Raw genomic sequence first — 17,780 nt, 5'->3', positions numbered from 1 at the left:
TTATCACAGGATGAGGTTTCCACTGTTTCATACAGAGTTTCATCATGATTCAAATGACGCGGAACGGGGAAATATTAATCAGGGTTCTCTAAAAGAGAGGCCGGGGACAATGTGCATGTGTGTGTTTGTGTGTGAGGAGGCTTCGCTTTCATTGGCTACGTACTGATTTGCCCCTCCGGAAGAGGAGCTGGTTTCCGGCCAGGGTGAAGTAGCGGGTTTTCCAGCGCTTGATGAACTTCCAGCGGACCTGCTTCTCCTTCAGCTTCCCCTCGATCAGAGGCTGCCCCTCCTGGTTCACAACTAGACGGCCACACAAACACAGAGAGGAAGGAAGGAAGGGTGAAAGACAGAAAAGAAAAGAAAGAAAGAAAAGAAATGGATACAAAGAAGAAAAAAAAGAAAAGAAAGACAGTTCTGACATCAATTCATGACCTGATGGGAAGGTGTGACATCTGAGATCAGAATCAGGCGCTGTGCTCATGAGCTATGTTGCCATGGAAATCTATCCCAAAAGGTAAAAATGGTTTAAAGGATGGTGAAATAAATAATGCAGCATGTCTGGCAACCAATCAGTTATATTTGTCACTGTGATAAATGATCCATCCCCAGCGAGTTTTAAGACTCAAGTTGAGGCCAAATCCAGCCCACAACACGATTTCGTAAGACCCCCTTCATTCTTAGAATTTATTAACAAAAACATTTCTATTTTATTTTATTTTTTTTACAATTTTTCTGGACCTAATAACTTTTCACAAAAGAACTTAAAGACCAACAGCACTCTGATTCACCACATAAGACACCAACATGTCTCCTTTTTAACCCAAAAGAAAGGTGGATCTGGAGGACGGACAGCTTCAGTAGAGGTGGACAGATTCTTTTTAATGTGACTATTTCCTGATGTTCTCAAAGAAATCGATTTCAGTGGCACAGCACAGTGTGTACTTTCTGCCACTAGGTGTCTCTCAATCGAGACAATAATAGTTTAATGATACTATGAAGTAGCGTAGGATAAGTGGCCTTTTTGTCTTCACTGTTAATATAACGCAATATAACGTAAAACGGAAGTTCTATGTTGTGTTTCATCACGTTCCCCAACTTCCTTCCTCACTCTGACGTATCATCTGATGTTTACCTGGAAGTTATAGTGATAGGCAATCAAATTAAACGCACTGTTACCTTAAATAAACGTACATATTTCTCTGGGTTTTAACATTGTTGGAAACATTTTAATGTTACATATATCTTTAAGTATACGCAATTGGTATTGCATATTATAAATACAGGACAAAAGCACAGACATGGAGCCTTTAAGCTGTTGTTTGAACAGTGCAGATGTGTCCCTAGACATCTATCTCCAAATAAAGTGAGGTAACATCATGAATTTACCGTAAAACCATTCCCGTAGTAAAGTTCTGTTCTGTTCTCAATTTCCTTTAATTTTACTCGTCTCTTGAATTCTTAGTTGTGACATTTTATAACCATAAAGTCTTTGTGCAACTACATTTTAATGACATCATGCGATACAAACGAACAACTTCCAGTCAACATTAATGGGTCGTTCAGTTTGAATCAACAAAAGCATTTTGTCTCAGATACAGGAGAACACCCACAAAGCCGAGTCTGCACCGGTCTGATTAGAAACACCCGCCCACCATCAACCTCCTGGACTGAGCTGGATCAAGCACCAATCGGAGAGTGTGTGTGTGTGTGCGTGCGTGTTTATGTATATGGGTGTTCTGTCTGAATACAAGCGGCCAGCTTTATTAATAAACCTGATCACTCAAAGAGATCACAGATAAATTTTCCGTGACTGATTGCTTGATATGTGTGAACACAGAGATGTTTTCATTGGTTCACGTTTGGCGGCAGTGAAGCAGGACGTCAGATGTTGACCACCAAACAGAGACGCTCTTTGTATCCAGATGATGAGTAAAGCAGTAATGAGATTACCTCAATCTGATTGGAGTGTGTGTGAATGTGTGGGCATGTTGGAGAGGTGATTCACGGAGGTGCCCGACGCCAAACAGGATGAACCTTTAAAGGTCATCAGAGCCTCCAATAAGAAGAGAGAAGACGGAGGCGCTGCTTTCCTGTTTTTCTGTTTCACATCGTTTCATTAAATACCTTTCAGTCTTTGACGGAAAACAGACAGACTGCATGTTGTATCATTATAAAGACATTAATTCAGGGCGTGAGAACTTTCTATGGGCATTTAATCATGTGTTTATCAGTTTAAGGATGAAATGATGAAGTAATTATCTTAAAAAAGTACACTGATTGATAATGATAATAATCCTAACTTACAGCCAAAAACAATACGACATAATAGAGAACACCTTGCTATGCAGGGCTGCAACAGAAACAATGTTTCCCTCCTCCGTCTTTCTTTTAAAGGATCATTTCATCAAGTACAACAGAGGTGAATGGATTTCTATTTTCATTTCTCACAGCACTGAAATATTAAAACAATTACAGAGTAAAGGCTCTTTCAGACACAACACAGCCGCACTTGATGAGAGAAAAAAAACAGGCAGAACTTTCAAAACCTTGTACAATTACTATAAAATGTTCTGTTTGAAAATGAAGTTGCGCAATTGAGAGGGAACACTTCCATCGTGGCGTGGTGCGAGCTAAAGGAAATAATGGGCTTCAGAGTACAGAGTTGCCAGAAGTGTTGCGTTGTGTCTGAAAGCGCCCTAATGCGTCGTTCTGAAACAACTCACAGGCAACCATCAAAAGTTGTATGTTGGGTTGCAGCAGCAAACCCGTTTCAAGGTATATGTGGTGTGAAAGAAGGTACCCTGTAGATTTGCTTAACTACGGTGTGAATTAGCATTATTAAAAATATTAATATTTTAAGTTTATAATCAAGTTTCATGTCTGTCAATACATATTACTTTGTTTTTGTTGAATAAATGCTTTATTACAACTTCACAAACAAACTAACAAACAAAAAAACCTGTGTTTTCCTTCCTTTAAAGCAACATTATGTAGACATTTTGTGCAATATGGTGCCCCCCACACCCCTTGTTTCAGAATGCAACACCACTGCCGTAAATACAAATCCCATCTCAAAGTGATATAAGCTCAACAAACACAATTCAGTTCACCTCCATTGTTCTGATGTGGCAGCAGAAAACTTTTCCTTTTCTTTAGGATTTGAGTGAAGTGGCCCTTTAACTTCAGAGACGACAGTTATGCTTTTTTTAGGGAGATGTTTAAACGTATGTGTGTGAACATGACTGGATGAGGGTAAAGTGTGTTAAAGTTTGGTATTTGTATGTTTTCTGTATTGTACTGATGAGTCGCGGGGACACCAATCATCTGAGTCAAACAGTTGTAAATGATCAGTCTGTGGCCACATCGACTTCCTGTCAGTTGTTGGGTGCCAGCTTGTCTGCATCATCTGACAAATATTTCAGGTTTTTTTGGGTGCAGAGATAAACTTGTCTGTTGCATAAATCACCGCGCCTCGTGCCGTCTCTTTGCTTTGATGCGGACACCTGGAAAGTGATGCATAGATTTGCCGTCGGCCTCAGGCAACTGCCGCAGTTCACAACCCCTCGTCTGACACGCGCTGACGTCACACAATGAGACGAAGGCGCAAACAGTGGTGGAGAGTAATGAAGTACATTTACTTAAGTATTTCCACTTTCTGCTTCCTTACACTTCTGCTCAACTACATTTCAAAGGGAAATGTTGTATTTCTTGATCCTCTTCATTTATTTAATAACTTAAGTTAGACTTCATTAATACCTGAGGGTAATTTCACATGCAACCCCGAAGTACATGAAGTAATAAATTCAATTAATTAAATAAAATAAAGAAATGCATTCGATGCTGCTTTCACGATTCTATTTAGATTTGTCCAAGCGCAGTGAGATTACTCAAAACACATTTTATTTCTTAATCTGACTCTAAACACCAGTGGCTCTCGTGTTACATTTTGAGCTTCATGGGAGTGACAGGCTCTTAAAAAACTATGACAGGAGTCAAGTGTTCAACCCAAATCATTACCAGAAACAGCTGTCCCCCCAAACAAGCTTTATTACACCCTCAGGTCCACAAATGAAAAGACCTTTGTGTTTGTATTTGTCTATTTGTTTGACTTTTATAATGTATGAGTGCATTTGCGGATTAATGTGTGTGGTTTGGTGTTTGTAGTTTTTGGCTTGAGGCATCAACATCAGGAAGAGGTGTGAGGAGAAAAGTGAGACGTATCCAGAAAGAAAGCTATGGGTCTAAACCACAGTTGACAGTACACTCAGCCTTGTTAACCACCAACGATAGGAAAAAATGTGGTTGTAAACAAGTTAGCCGCCCCCCCTTCACTGAATGTCAAGTTTCCTTTCTGAGTGACAGAATTTCCTAAGTGAAAAAAAATGCCAAGTCATTACGGAAAGAAAAAGTGCTTCTTGTAACATGTTTAGCTTTGCAAAAACATGTTTTAGAACAGGGAAAAAAACTGTTGAGGGAAAGCAGAAAGTTAGAGACACAGTTACAGTTTAACGGATACCCATTTCACACTGGACAAAAAGAACTAACATCTGATTTGTTCTTTAGTAATCAAGGGTACAATCACCACTCATTACCAGGTCAAATGACTCTGCAGTAGTCACTTGTGGTTATCGGCCCCAGCTCCAATCGGCAGTGACAGAAACGTGACACCTGGGTGGACACGCTAATTTTCGCCCCATTTTCCACTCGCAGTCGGAAAAGAGTCAACCGCCTATTTGATCTGATTTACTTGTAGCCTATTAAAAACTGCGTATGTGCGCTAACTCTGGTAGAAAAATGGCCATGTTTCCTGGTAGTCCTGGCCACTCAAAACTTACATTACCACAATACTATATAACTTTACAGTTAAGTAAAAAAGAAAGAAAAAAAGAAGAATTAAAGAAAAATAATTACGAGAGTCATAAAAAAAAAAAATAATAAAGGCAGAAAACCTCAGACCTGAATCCAGTCCTGCCAACTTTAGTGTGACCATGGTACCGTAAGATTTAGTGGTTATTAGATGAGATCCAGAGCTTTACAGAGGAATATCATAAAATAATAGTGTCAGTTACAAGATATTAGCTAACATTTCCATATGACCACAATCTGGCCTGATGACGTTGCCAGAATATCTAACAGCGCCCTCGAGAAATGCTGCCTTAAATCATTTCAGCAAACATCTCCAACTCTCAAAACTCCATCTGTGGTAATGGCACTTAAACTTTGGCACAGCATGATGAACGTCTCTTTAGCCAGGGAATCTCCTGAATTTGCAACAATAATTCCTGGAGGTGAGAATTTCTGTCCAGCGTGTCTTCGCTGATGGATGGTGGAGTGATGGAGAGCCTTGCTAGGGGTTTTCCATCTTTCTCTGAACAGGGGATCCGTCTTTTAGACACAAGTGAATGTGTGTGCAAATCCACATGTAGAGGCATGAGGGAGCGAGGTTATATGTGCATGTTTTTAAATGTGTGTATGTTTGAGTGTATGAGTCCACTTAATGCAATGACAATTTAAATTTTCTCTTGTTTCTGATTACCCGTGTGGTAACTTTGGGGATTAGGTAAAGTAAAAGTGCACAACAACACCAGATTAACCACAAGAGAACGAGAGAGCATACATGTTGAACCTGCGTACCTTACTCTGGCATGTCCACACATACAGTAAATGCCCAAACATACACACACACGCTCATTACCGCCCACTTCAAAGGCATTCCAGTAGTTAAACTCAACAGTAGATCATAAAGCATCATGGAGTTGCACAAACCACTGGCCCCACTTTGGCCTTCACAATGGAAAACACTTCACCTTTCTCTCCTTTTTCCCTATACCATTAAAACAAGAGAGCAGCTCCCTGCCCGTGTGTGTGTCCTCTGTAGTAATCACAGCGAGCCACTCAGGCCAAGTCAGCAAGATTTTATTATGGTACAACCATATAAAGCACTGTAAAGTGAAACGTTGGCTGGTGGCAGCAGGTAATGTGAACAGCATGCATACATGGTAAATATGTGTAGTGCTACAGATGTGCTGCATTTATAATGAAAATAAAAAAAAGTGGGTCACCTAAAAGAGAAAAGCTCCAAATCCAAATTTGCGCTGGTTCTGGTGTCAAGTTAGATTTGTTTCAGTGAGATGAGATGAGTCATCGCTGTCATTTACTGTAACCTGACCTAACATACTGGATGTAGCTGGACAGCTTTCAGTTGGACAGTTCTGGCTTGTTTTCTGGCTCGACTTCACACCGTGGCCTTGTTTTATGGACATTTTCATTTTGGTGAAAGACATGTTCACATCTTCATAATCTCATAAACCATCTGAATTTGTGGACAATTTCATGTACATGAGCCATTTGAAATTACTACGAGCTTGTGTCCAATATTTGATGCCATGGATACAGACACTGTGGTCAGATCTAAACTGAAAACAACTTTCTTGTAAATCTCTTCTGGCTGCATGGAAGTCACCTCCAAAGGTCTTTTTTAGTAACCTTTCTGCCACAAGATGGGTCACAAATAAAACACAGGCTATGATCACATCACAGTAAATTGAGCGACTCAGTGTTGTTCTGAAAGAGTTTTTTGTTCAGCTGCGACCAGGTTGTTGTGAACTCTCGAGGAAGGCGTCATTGAACTCAGCAGAGTTTCTTTATCATTGTTCTATCTCCATCTATTGGTCCATCAAAGCTGCATCTACCATATAGTAACCACAGCTTTCCAAACTTGAAGCTGAAATTTGCCTCAGAGGTTGAGTGTTTGAGAGGTTGCTTGCGTGAACACATGGATGCCTGCAGGTACCTGGCTGCAGCTATTGCGAATTTACGCTTCTTTTACCTCTCTTTTTTGATCTCCTTACATTTCCAGTCTGACTCTCAACTGCGTATCATTAAATAAAGGCATGAATGACTAAAAAACATCCTTATAAATGTCTTATTAATGGTTGGAATAGCCATTTAATCACTTGTAGATTGAGAACGTCTTTGCATCCAACAGATTTCAGCCAAACTTAGTACCCTAAAAGTCTTTTTCATAATTTTTTTTAGATATAGATACAGCTTTGTAGCTTTGTCCAGGGCACAAGCCTCCAATTTCCCTCTGAGCTCCTGCCTCACTGGTTGAAACATTTTTCAGTCTTGCCCATATCTTCATAACTATCCAAGATCTTTTAAACATTATTAGGGATACTTTGGATGTCTTTTGATCCAGTCAAATTATTTAACAACACTCTTTAGTATATTACCAGATACAGCGGACCTGCCAAAAATGAAGGCAGACTTTGTGGCCTTGTTGACCCTAGACAACTCATATTAATTCATGGAAGTCATCCTCTCCTCCATCCCATGAGGCTTGGATCAGAGTGGGTCTTCATTTTGGTAAATTAGAAAATATTAAATAAACACTGCGTGGGTCTAGGGTCTTTTTTTTTTTTTTTTTTTGCAGTTCCTTTTTGTAGGCCTTTATTTTTTGTATGTATGTTTAAAACAATACGTTCAAGAGTTCGGAGCACCGATCAAAAGTAATTAAAAATGCACATAATGTACTGTCGTTATTCATTTTGCATAACATGTTACGAAGCCACTTTTCCTCAAAGTTATGTAGCTGAGTGTTGACAGCTGACTGATGATCCGCTGCAGTTAGTGTTGGCCGAGGCCAACGAGTTCATGTGACTGACACAAAAATGTCAGGCCTCAGGTGGTAAAGGTCACAGAGGGGTCCCTGATTTAGCACAGTGAGCTGTTTGTATACAACGCAGGATGGGTATATGGCCGTTCCAGGCAATACACACACACATCAGGGCTTGAGTTAAAAATGAGTGTTATAGAAAACTCCTTCACTCTTTGTTCATTTCTCTGACTCTCTTTCTTACAGCTGAAAACATCACACGCACTCAAGAGCACAGGTATAGTGCTGGCTGCATGTACTCACACACATACACAGTCTTTGATGCTCAGTAGCGTTGCAAATGGGCTCATTTCCTGTCTCAATAAAAACTTTCCGTCCTTCTTGGCCATGCACGTTTGTTCGCTACAACCTGAACAGTGAATATGTGTTTTAATGATGGTGGTTTCAGCTCTGCAGTTACAGGAGGTGCTTCTGAGCCTGAGTTTGGCACTGAGGGGGTCTGCACTTTGAGTTTTACATCATGGGCGGTGGGTTTATCACCATTTAAATTGGTGACCTGTTTCTATGAGTCCAGGTTTCGCAGTGAAAATATATTAATGGTTTAACAACAGGGTAATTAAGGTGAATATATGTGCCTAGATGCAATTACTTTTGTTTAAAAGTGTACTAATGATTAAAAAAACATATTTTCCTTACAATTTGGTGGCATCAAGACTTTTTGTTTGTTACAAAGTAGCTCCAATCAAAGGAGCTGCAATGATTAACTGATTAATCAATTATCAAAGTAATCACCAGCTATTTCGAAAACCAATTAATTGGTTATTAGTAATTTTCTAAGGAAAAAAAGTTGAAATTCTCTGATTCCAGCTTCCTCAATGTGAATATTTTCTGGTTTCTTTACTCCTCTATGACAGTAAACTGAGTATCGTTGGTAGTGCAAACAAAACCAGACATTTGAGGACAGGACAGGAAACACTCATTAACATTTTTAAAAACATTTTCTGACCTTTTAAAGACCAAACAATGAATCGATTAATCAAGAAAACTAGAAGTATCACAGCAATCATTGTATGCCTGTTGCTGTTCATGAGCTGTGGTGTTGAATAATGGCCACAACATTGCCATGATTATGATGTCACAGTGCTTTAAATGTCTGACCTTTTGGATAGAAAATGTCATAATTTCATAATTGTATCCTATTAGACATTTATACACAGGTTATGTAAGAAAAATATTATGTTTTTTTGTAATTTAAGTAGCCTCACCCGCTTAGTATTTTCCAGACGCAGACATGCTGAGCAGTAGGGGCCATTCAAGGCCACAACTACTTTAGTAAACACAGGTAACCACACACGCTTCCAATCACACTATCCCAGTGGGAAAGTACTACTACTCCTTCTCTAAATCCTCCTGTAATGTCAAGAGACTGGCATGAATCTAAAAGGTAATCATCCGTTCCTCGCAGTCCTTCAGCTGGCTCAGTGATTACACTGGTTTGTTCTGAGCAGCAGAGCTGGAAGAATGGCTTTCATTTGGCTTTTGTACCGTCTGACGTGTGTGCGTGTGTGTGTGTTTACTTCTCCGCACGTGTGTGTTTGTGTAGTTGAAGAAGTGGGTGATGACAAGACAACGACTTGGAAGACAGAGAAAATGAAAGGCTGTGAACGCAGCTTACTGACAGCTTCAATATAAATGAACTGAACTGACATTAATTCCACTTGAGTAGATGAAGATCATTCATCACTCACTAAATCATCTCAGATCTTGAATGCTGATGACTGGAGAAATATATAGACAGTGTTAGTCCATGTGCTCACATTGTGCTCAAAACTGTAGAGAGGGACCTACCAGTCCACAACCAACCAGGTTACATGTTTGAGCTTATGTCAGTTATTTCACGTTTGAGTCCTTGTAAACATGTGGATGTTGGTCTTTACCTGGCTTTCAGATTACTTCAACTTTCTACCTGTTTTCTAACCACCTGAAGCTAGTTAAAAAACACATCTACCACTCTAATATAGGGTCGTACTGTTGTTTTCCATGCCGACAGTTGGGAAAAGGACGTGTTTTGGTTGGTTTTGTGTCTCTATTAGCCCCAGAGGATTGTACTAAGTCTGGCTCAGTGGAAATGAACACTGACGTAAGACAAAACTTAAATCAGAACTGATGGCAGGATCAAAAATAAATGCAGACAATAAGGCAATAATCTTATTGGAATTATCCCTAATCATACTTGAACATTTCCTCTAATGCTGCCAACAGTTTATTACTAACTCTGACAATCAGAGTGAGAGTGAGCTTCTCCAACCAGTACAAAAACCTCAGACTCTGAGCTGTTAGTTAAACCAAATACTGCATAATACATTTACATACGCACATATTCCCTATTTCTGTCGACATTATATTCCAGTTGGTGGCAGGAGTGTTACCTTGTCAGGTGAGATTTATGAGATCACATGATCATGTGAGCTCGCTAAATCATCAACCGCAAACCAAACGGTTCAACGTCATGAGGATCTCCTGGCAGCTACAGGTGTGGTTTACCTCTCATAACAGCTTTAAGTGGCAGTTTTTAGCAAGAACGCCGTATGAAATGCAACAACAAAAGTCAGAGAGAAGACCAGTAGGTGGATGCAATCAATGCTAACTCCAAAATAAAAGAAAATAAAAGAAAACAATGTGTTTCAGTTGGGAGACGTTATCTCTACAATACACAGTAGTTATGTTAAACTAACATAAAACAAACTTTTCTCATTATTTTTAGATAAAACCTGCGACACACTGATGTGCAAATCCTCTAAAATCTGAACTTTTCTCCCTCCGAAGCAACATAAATAAACACACACACACACACACACACACACACACACACACACACACACACACGCACTCACTAAACTTTAACTGCATCCCATCTGCCCGTTTCCTTCCACCAGCAAACAACTTCCTGACTCTGGCTTAAACTCTCTGAGAAATACCTGCTGGCTTCTTATTAGTGGCCATCAAAAAAGCAGCGCCCGAAAACACAGTGCTGCTTGTTGGGACGGAGGTTTACAGCTACTTATCAGTGACAACACCCCTCAGTGATTTTAAGTTCACTTTCTCAGAAGCCAGTCCCTCTCATTTTCACCTCCCGGCCCCCCGCTCTCTCTTCTACCTCCGTATTTCTTCGTCCGGACATCTGCCATAAACTGCCCCCCTCTGACTGCTCTTATATAACTAATAACTGCTTCCATGTGAGACTGACAGAGATACACGCAGATTTAAAGCCTTTTTATCTCTCCTGAGGCTAAACTGTCACTCATCGATTTATAAACTCTGTGAATTTACTGCAGCATCACTCATCTACACGCACTTTCCTCATGTTTTCTTTGTTTGTCAGATAGGAAGCGAGTGAGCAGCAGGAGAGAGACGCTTCACAGAGTAAATCAAGCCTGAGTGTGGAGCCACTATGTGAAAAACAGGTGTATACAAGAGTTGAAGGTCATCTTTTTATGCTTTTCAATATGCTTCATACATCATTTTATTATATTTGAGTCATTTGTTTAGACAGGTTTAAAGGGACAGTTCACTCCATCATCAAAAATACACATTTCTCCCCTTACCTGTAGAGCCATTCAGTCATCTAAGATTGTTTTGGCGTGAGTTGCTGAGTTTTGGAGGTATCAGCTGTAGAAAAGTCTGTCCAGAGGCTAGCTAACTAAGGCAACAAATGTTACAGCTCAGCCGAGGAGGAGGATGCCATTTATATTTACGTCCCGCGCTTTCGGGAGCACAAGCCTCTCGTCCATGAGCAAATGCACACCTCCTTCTGTGCAGTAATACAGTTGACGGGTGTAGTTTGGTAGGAAGAAAATAGTTCCTTGATGAAACTGCTCACAATACAGTCTATGGATTATCTTCAGTGACCAGGTCATGATTTGGTGTTGAGTTTATTAAAAGTATTTTTTTGGCACTTTGAGCTCCACAAGCCGAGTGCCATCTATTTCCATTATTTTCATGAGAAGGCCAACGTCTCCAAAAACTGTGCCGCTCACACCACAACAATCTAAATAAGAGGAAAAATATGTATTTTTGATTTTGGAGTGAACTGTCCCTTTAACTTTCCTGTGTGTAGAGTCGTCGAGTAGACAGACAGTAAACACACACACAGTAATCTACATGTGATTTAAGGATTAAGTCATTACTCCCAGTCTGACTTCATCAGGACGAAGCGCTCATCAAAGAGGGAGCAGCAGGACCAAAGTAAACTAATCAGAACCGAGCCATGATGGAAGTGAGTGACCGATTGCAGTGACCCGTCATAACGACACTAAAATCAGACTGGCAGCTATTAAGTAAGAGCCGCTCTTTGCTCCGTTTACCCTGACTGTTCTGGGAAAAGATTATTCCCCTCGAAGGCATTTTGAGTGAAAACATCCCATGGAGCTTTTACCATCAGACCCAAGGGAAACGCAACTGTGCCCGAGAGAGCTGGTGAAACGACTCAAAGTAACAAACAAATAAATAAAAAAACCTTTTAAAATGTAACTTTACTTGCTCATTGCGCTGTTTTTTCGGGGGGTACTTCATCTATCAGCGTGTTCATCATCATGAATTCATGACTTAATCGTTGCCATGTTAAATTCAATTCTTGTTCAGGTCTACCAACAAAACACACATTGTCACATATTTTTCTGTTCGTATGTGTGTGTATGTGTGTGTGTGTGTGTGTGTGTGTGTGTACCTGTGGCCTTCTCAGGGTTGTTACACATGAAGCAGAGCCAGCCTCCCTCCTCCTCACTGTAGCCAAACAGATCAAAGAAACGCACCTCCTCCAGCTGAATCTGGAGGCTGTCCAGGTCCTGAAGACAAAAGGAAAGAAAGCCGAATATTTATTTTGTGACGATACTTTAACTTTCTAGTTGGTATGTTTTAATAACAGGCCCTTTTCACAGAAGACAGCTTGACATGTCACAGCAGGAAAAGCACAAGTGTAAATGTTAAAATAAATGAGGGCAGGATTCCATTTAGCTGCTTCAGTTCGGTGTCGCTCAGGCATGATTTACTTGGACAAATGAAAAGAAGAGCCGTCGAGTCAAAATGTCTGCTGACTGGCTTCTGTTTATTTATACTGTATACCTCTGTGGTTCACCTGTAGTTCAAAACACTGTGCATCAGGAGACGTTTACAGCAGTGAATAGAAAATTGAGCCAATTGTATTCACAGAATCAGGCAGCTCTTCTAGTTTCTATTACACAAAATACTTTAAAGACAACGAACAAATGGTAATTTACAGGAGAGGTTTCACCGGGACACAGAACACACACATACAATCACAAGCGTATACACACACAGGATGAGTGATCCTGTACATTAAGAGGTACTTAAGAGCTTGACATTCCAGTTACGAACCGCGCTGCCGTGCATCGGTGTGTATGTGTCAGAATAAAAAGCACTGGAAACCAAGAGCCCCGTTCCAAATCCCTGAAGACCCCCTGCACATGGTAAGAGTTACACTTCAGTCTAAAAACACGCAAACACACTGCAGTGACACTTAAACCCACGAGATAATACATATTTATCTTCGGCTGGTTTGGAGAAAAATGAGAACATTTAGAGAGATGATGGATTACTGTCATCAGTCTTCATGACAATATGTGTGTGCGTGTGTTTGTGTGTGTGTGTGAATGTGTGTGTGTTTGCGGAGTTTACCCAAATCTCTCTCTGATGAAATCATAGTTTAAATATCCTGACCACCAACCCAGCAGAAGACTCTCGCTTCATCATTTCTCTTGAACTCTGACCCTGCTGCAGTTCGTTCCCATTTTCAGTTGATCCATTGGAGAGCGAGAGGACTATTTCTCACTACAGCAAAAGTCAGACTCCCATTAATCGCCCAGAGGGAGCTGGATTTGAAGGAATGTAAGAAAAACAGGTAGCCGTGATGGCGGAGCCACAACTGTGTTTGACCTTGAGACCTGTGTTCCTTCAGTCCTTGATGTTAATGAGCGAGGATGTAAATGTGAAAGCTGTTTTTTATGTGTATTCCCATGAAACTTAGACCACAACCAAATTTAAAAACACACGCACACACACACATTACTGGCTTTGAACAAGCACACGTTTTATTAAAGGAGTGTCAGATCATTTTGATTTATTCATACATCAGAGCTTTCTCTGTGTTGTTACAACTTAAATAATTGAGGTCAAAGGGCTTTGCCTGCGGATACAGACAAACCAGGACCATGTGCAGCCGAGAGAGACGGACCATCTGTGGGTTTACATGAACATTAATATTTGGAAACGATCCATGGGATGGAGTGGTCTTTAGGAGACACATGTTGCAACGGTGAGAAATCCTGATTAAGATTACTGGATAAAAGAGGCTGGATAGAGAAAACATGAGAGAGGGATTACAGTGACAGAGGAGAAAAACTAGCAGTGTAACTACATTTACTTACTTTCGAGTACTTTTGAGGTGCCTGTACTTACACTTGACTATTTCATATCATTTTATATTTTTACTCCGTTACATTTCAGAGGAAATTATATTGTTTTCCTTTGCATGTTAGAATTTCACAGAGTTTATAAAATACATCTGTATGGATTTAACTACCAAATGGTAATGTAGTTAAAGGGGCACTCCACCAATTTTACACATCAAGCTCAGTTTATTTGTTATCAGGAGCACTGCTGTGAAAACTACGTCATAAAGTCTTCATGTGGCTCTGGAGAGAGCTTCCTTCAAAGGGGCTCTGAGGTACTTTTGTGGTGTGCTGGAAGCCGGTCATTATTTTATGTTAGTGGATTTTCTAAGCTAACATTAGCTACTGTTGCTCTCTGTTAGCGGAGCGAGGCACTGAGACGAGGCTCTCGAGAACGTGCATTAAGCCACATCCTTAAGACTGTTGCGGAAAATCCAACCTGAGTCCTTCACAAATAAATCAACAGTCCAACGTGAATTACTACAAATTGAGTCCCCTTTAGTGTGAGAAAACAACTTTAATCATGTTATCAGGATAATCTTAGTATTTAGTTTTAGACTAAAACTACAGGATAACAGAAGGCCCACTTTAATGAAGGTGTGGACAGGGTCTATTAAAAGACACTATCATGTTGCATTGTAGGAAGTGAAGGATTCAGGGTTTTCCCGTGTGACTCATATTAGGGGCCTCTGTCAAGTGTGAGATAAAACATTGCTGGAGTACTTTTAAAGGTAGCTCCACCTCAACCAACTACAAACAGTAAAATGCTGCATACATGTCGATCCATCATATGACCTCTTTAAGCAGGTGGTGGACAGTGGATTTTTAGAGCTGATTGGCTTAAAACAGCTGCCTGATGAGTGGGCAAAACCAAGGCAAGTAAAGCAAAACAGTAAAGTTGCAGTCGGACAGCTAAACAACGGGGAGCTGCAGATTCAGTTGATTATTCCCTTTCACATTGTTTCCACGTTTTCATGTTATTTGATACATTGTTATTAAAAAATACCTAAAACAGCTGCTGAGGATTTGATTTAGAGATAAAGACAGTTTAATCCAGGGCAGTAATTCAAGGAAACAATGTTAAACAGATAAAAGTCATTAAAGTCAAATTGTGCCTGGACGGACTGCCCGTGTTGCCACTTGAGGCGGACGAACAGGAACGGCTCCTGACATGAACTCATTGAATCATTTTGGACTTCACAGTCATCTTCATTCCACTGAGTTCTGGCTGTCAGAGACGATACATGTGTGTTTCCTGGATTAGACAATCCAATTCATGACTAAACAAATGCCAAGGTCATTAAAATATTTTTAACATTGTTAACTGATTACAAAGCAAAGCTGACCGGAATCATCTTTTCTCTAAGAAGCTGCAACCGAGACAAGGCGAGACAGAAGCGAAAAAAACGATGAAAGAGAGACTGTGAGTCAGAAGTTGAGCAACAATTAGTGAGCGAGAACAAATCAGTGAACAAAGAGCCCAAATCTGATGGGCAACTCAATGAGATATGAATCATTAACTAGAAGAAATGAGTAAGATGGCACGTATTTGCTTAATGAGCCCATTAACAGAAAACCTCAAACTACAGTCTGTGTGTGCCAGGCTCGCCACGATGCAACACACCTCTGACAGGCTATAATTCACAGAGTAAATGATTTCTATGTGGTTTAAATGAGCTTTAAGGATGTTAAGAGTGACAAATTTGCAGCTAGGCAACAAGCTCATGTGGACAAACACAAGCCCATATTACATTCATCTGGAGCAGAGAGGTGGATTCAATAAAGAGATGAAGAGACAAAGGCTGGATTATGTGATTCTGAATATAATCCGTCTATCCTCACGTAACCCCCCTTTACCCTTTGAGTACAGCCCCCTCTCCTTCCATCAGTGTTTGTAGGCCATCACTTTAATTTGATCAAGATGCAAGATTGTAGCTGCACAACTGATGAAGACTGTGGGCAGAAGGTGGAGAGGGAGCTGTGATGTATCTGCAAAATATGTAAAAAGGTTCAGTTACAACCTGTGGTTGTTGAAATACACCCCGGAGGAAATGGGACAACCCTTCAAGACCCTCATACGTGATCAGTGGTCGTCAGTGACGTTTATGTAAACAGACACAATCGGACATATCCAATATGGCGTCTTCAACCGTGTTGATTTCTCCTGCGTTACTATGTCAACCCTGATATTATCACAATGCCATCTGCCATTTTTATGATGGCGTTAGAAAGGCATGGACGCTCGCAATTCATTCACTCCTGTTATCAATCAAGTCATCAAATAAAAACACTGCTTTGTTATCTGGTCACTTGCGGCGCTATATAGGCTAACATTAGCAACCTGAGCTCCTACCACTGATATTAGAGGAGCTACCAAGTGCAGCAACTTCACTGCTGGCTTTAGTTAAATTTTGGGTGTCATATACCCTCAAAGGGGCGTTATATTGTTAGTCAGCAATAACAATGTAATGTTGGCAAGCTAGCTAGTTGGCTACCAAGACATCAGCAAACTAGTAGTATTTGTTTTACGCTTGTTATAAAGAAAAGGACCATAATACACTGAAATGACAGGAAGTTCTCATCACCCACAATTAAAAGGAAAGGATAGGGAACGATAGCAGACAAAGAAAAGGTAAGATAATTCTTGATTGATTGATTCCTGAAGCTGTATAAAACATGGACATAATCGCTGTGACGTCACCCATAGGTTCAAAGTGGGCAGCTCCAACCCTCGCTCTCTTGGCAGTATTTCAGCCCAGAGAAATTCGGGTCTTACAGCAAATAACACAGATAAATAAAGAAACGTGTGTAATGTAATGTAATAAAATAGAATTTTTTCAGGAATTACCACAAAGGAAGTGGACAAAAATCCACTAACAAAGCATAGTAACGAGAGAGCGGCTGATACAGGCGGAAAGGAGGCACAGGACTCAGAGGCTTTTTGGAGATTTTAACCAGAGACAGAGAGAAAGGACAGCGAGTGGGAGGTGGAGGCAGGCAGAGGAGTATAGAGGGGAGGGTGGGTGAGGAGAAAGGTGAGTGGATGAGAAGTGGGAGTGTTGCAAAGGGGAGTAGAGGAGAGATGGATGAAGGCAATAAACATGGCAGAGGCTTTATTTCTGTCTCCCCTGACATTTATCCTGTCTGGATATAAGTGTATGAGAAAAACAGGGGTCCTGACATTACAAGCCATTTGAAACAGGCACGGACAGAGTCAACAATCCTCATATAACATCTCTCAGCCCTCTCTTCCCATCCTGCTCTCTTTTTGTATTTTCCTTCCCCAAATGTGTTTATCTAATCTCAGTCTCAACCTTTCTCCTTCATCCTCTTCCTCCACCAAAATTTATCTCCACCACAGTTGTATCAACAAACGCTCTCACGCTGGGCAAAAGGTGAAGCAATACTTGTCAAGTATCTACACTCTCAGGCTTCCACTTTGCTCTGTCTGCCATTATATCTCATGCCATGTCTTCTCTCTTTTCCTCTTTCTCTTCCCCCTCTCTCATGCCACATCCACTGTGGAAATCCTGCCTATTTTCCACCCGTAATGCCCTTTTCTTTTATCCGTCATTCTTGTACTGATTTATGTCCGCTGTGATAAACACAGTAAAGATGTGGCTCTCCAATGGGGCTGATTTAAGATTAATCTTCATTTTATCTCAGCCCCTGACGGACTCTGCAACTCTTTTTTA

At 40.5% G+C, this 17,780-nt stretch overlaps 1 protein-coding gene across 1 annotated transcript in view; it reads right to left on the bottom strand.

The window, feature by feature from the left end:
* Window positions 1–17,780, bottom strand: part of veph1 (ventricular zone expressed PH domain-containing 1) — an 82,703-nt gene that overhangs the window by 8,432 nt on the left and 56,491 nt on the right. The window contains exons 12-13 of the mRNA XM_084351356.1: window positions 12,345–12,462; window positions 164–300 (exon numbers count right to left, since the gene is read on the bottom strand). Of these exons, the coding sequence (XP_084207482.1) occupies window positions 164–300; window positions 12,345–12,462 (255 nt within the window). The remainder of the gene's footprint in view (window positions 1–163; window positions 301–12,344; window positions 12,463–17,780) is intronic.

This window comes from Pagrus pagrus (assembly GCF_965226575.1).
Source record: "Pagrus pagrus genome assembly, chromosome: 4".
Lineage (NCBI taxonomy): Eukaryota > Metazoa > Chordata > Actinopteri > Spariformes > Sparidae > Pagrus > Pagrus pagrus.
The sequence above is the reverse complement of the archived record's forward strand: the minus strand, read 5'-3'. Positions and strand labels throughout refer to the sequence as shown.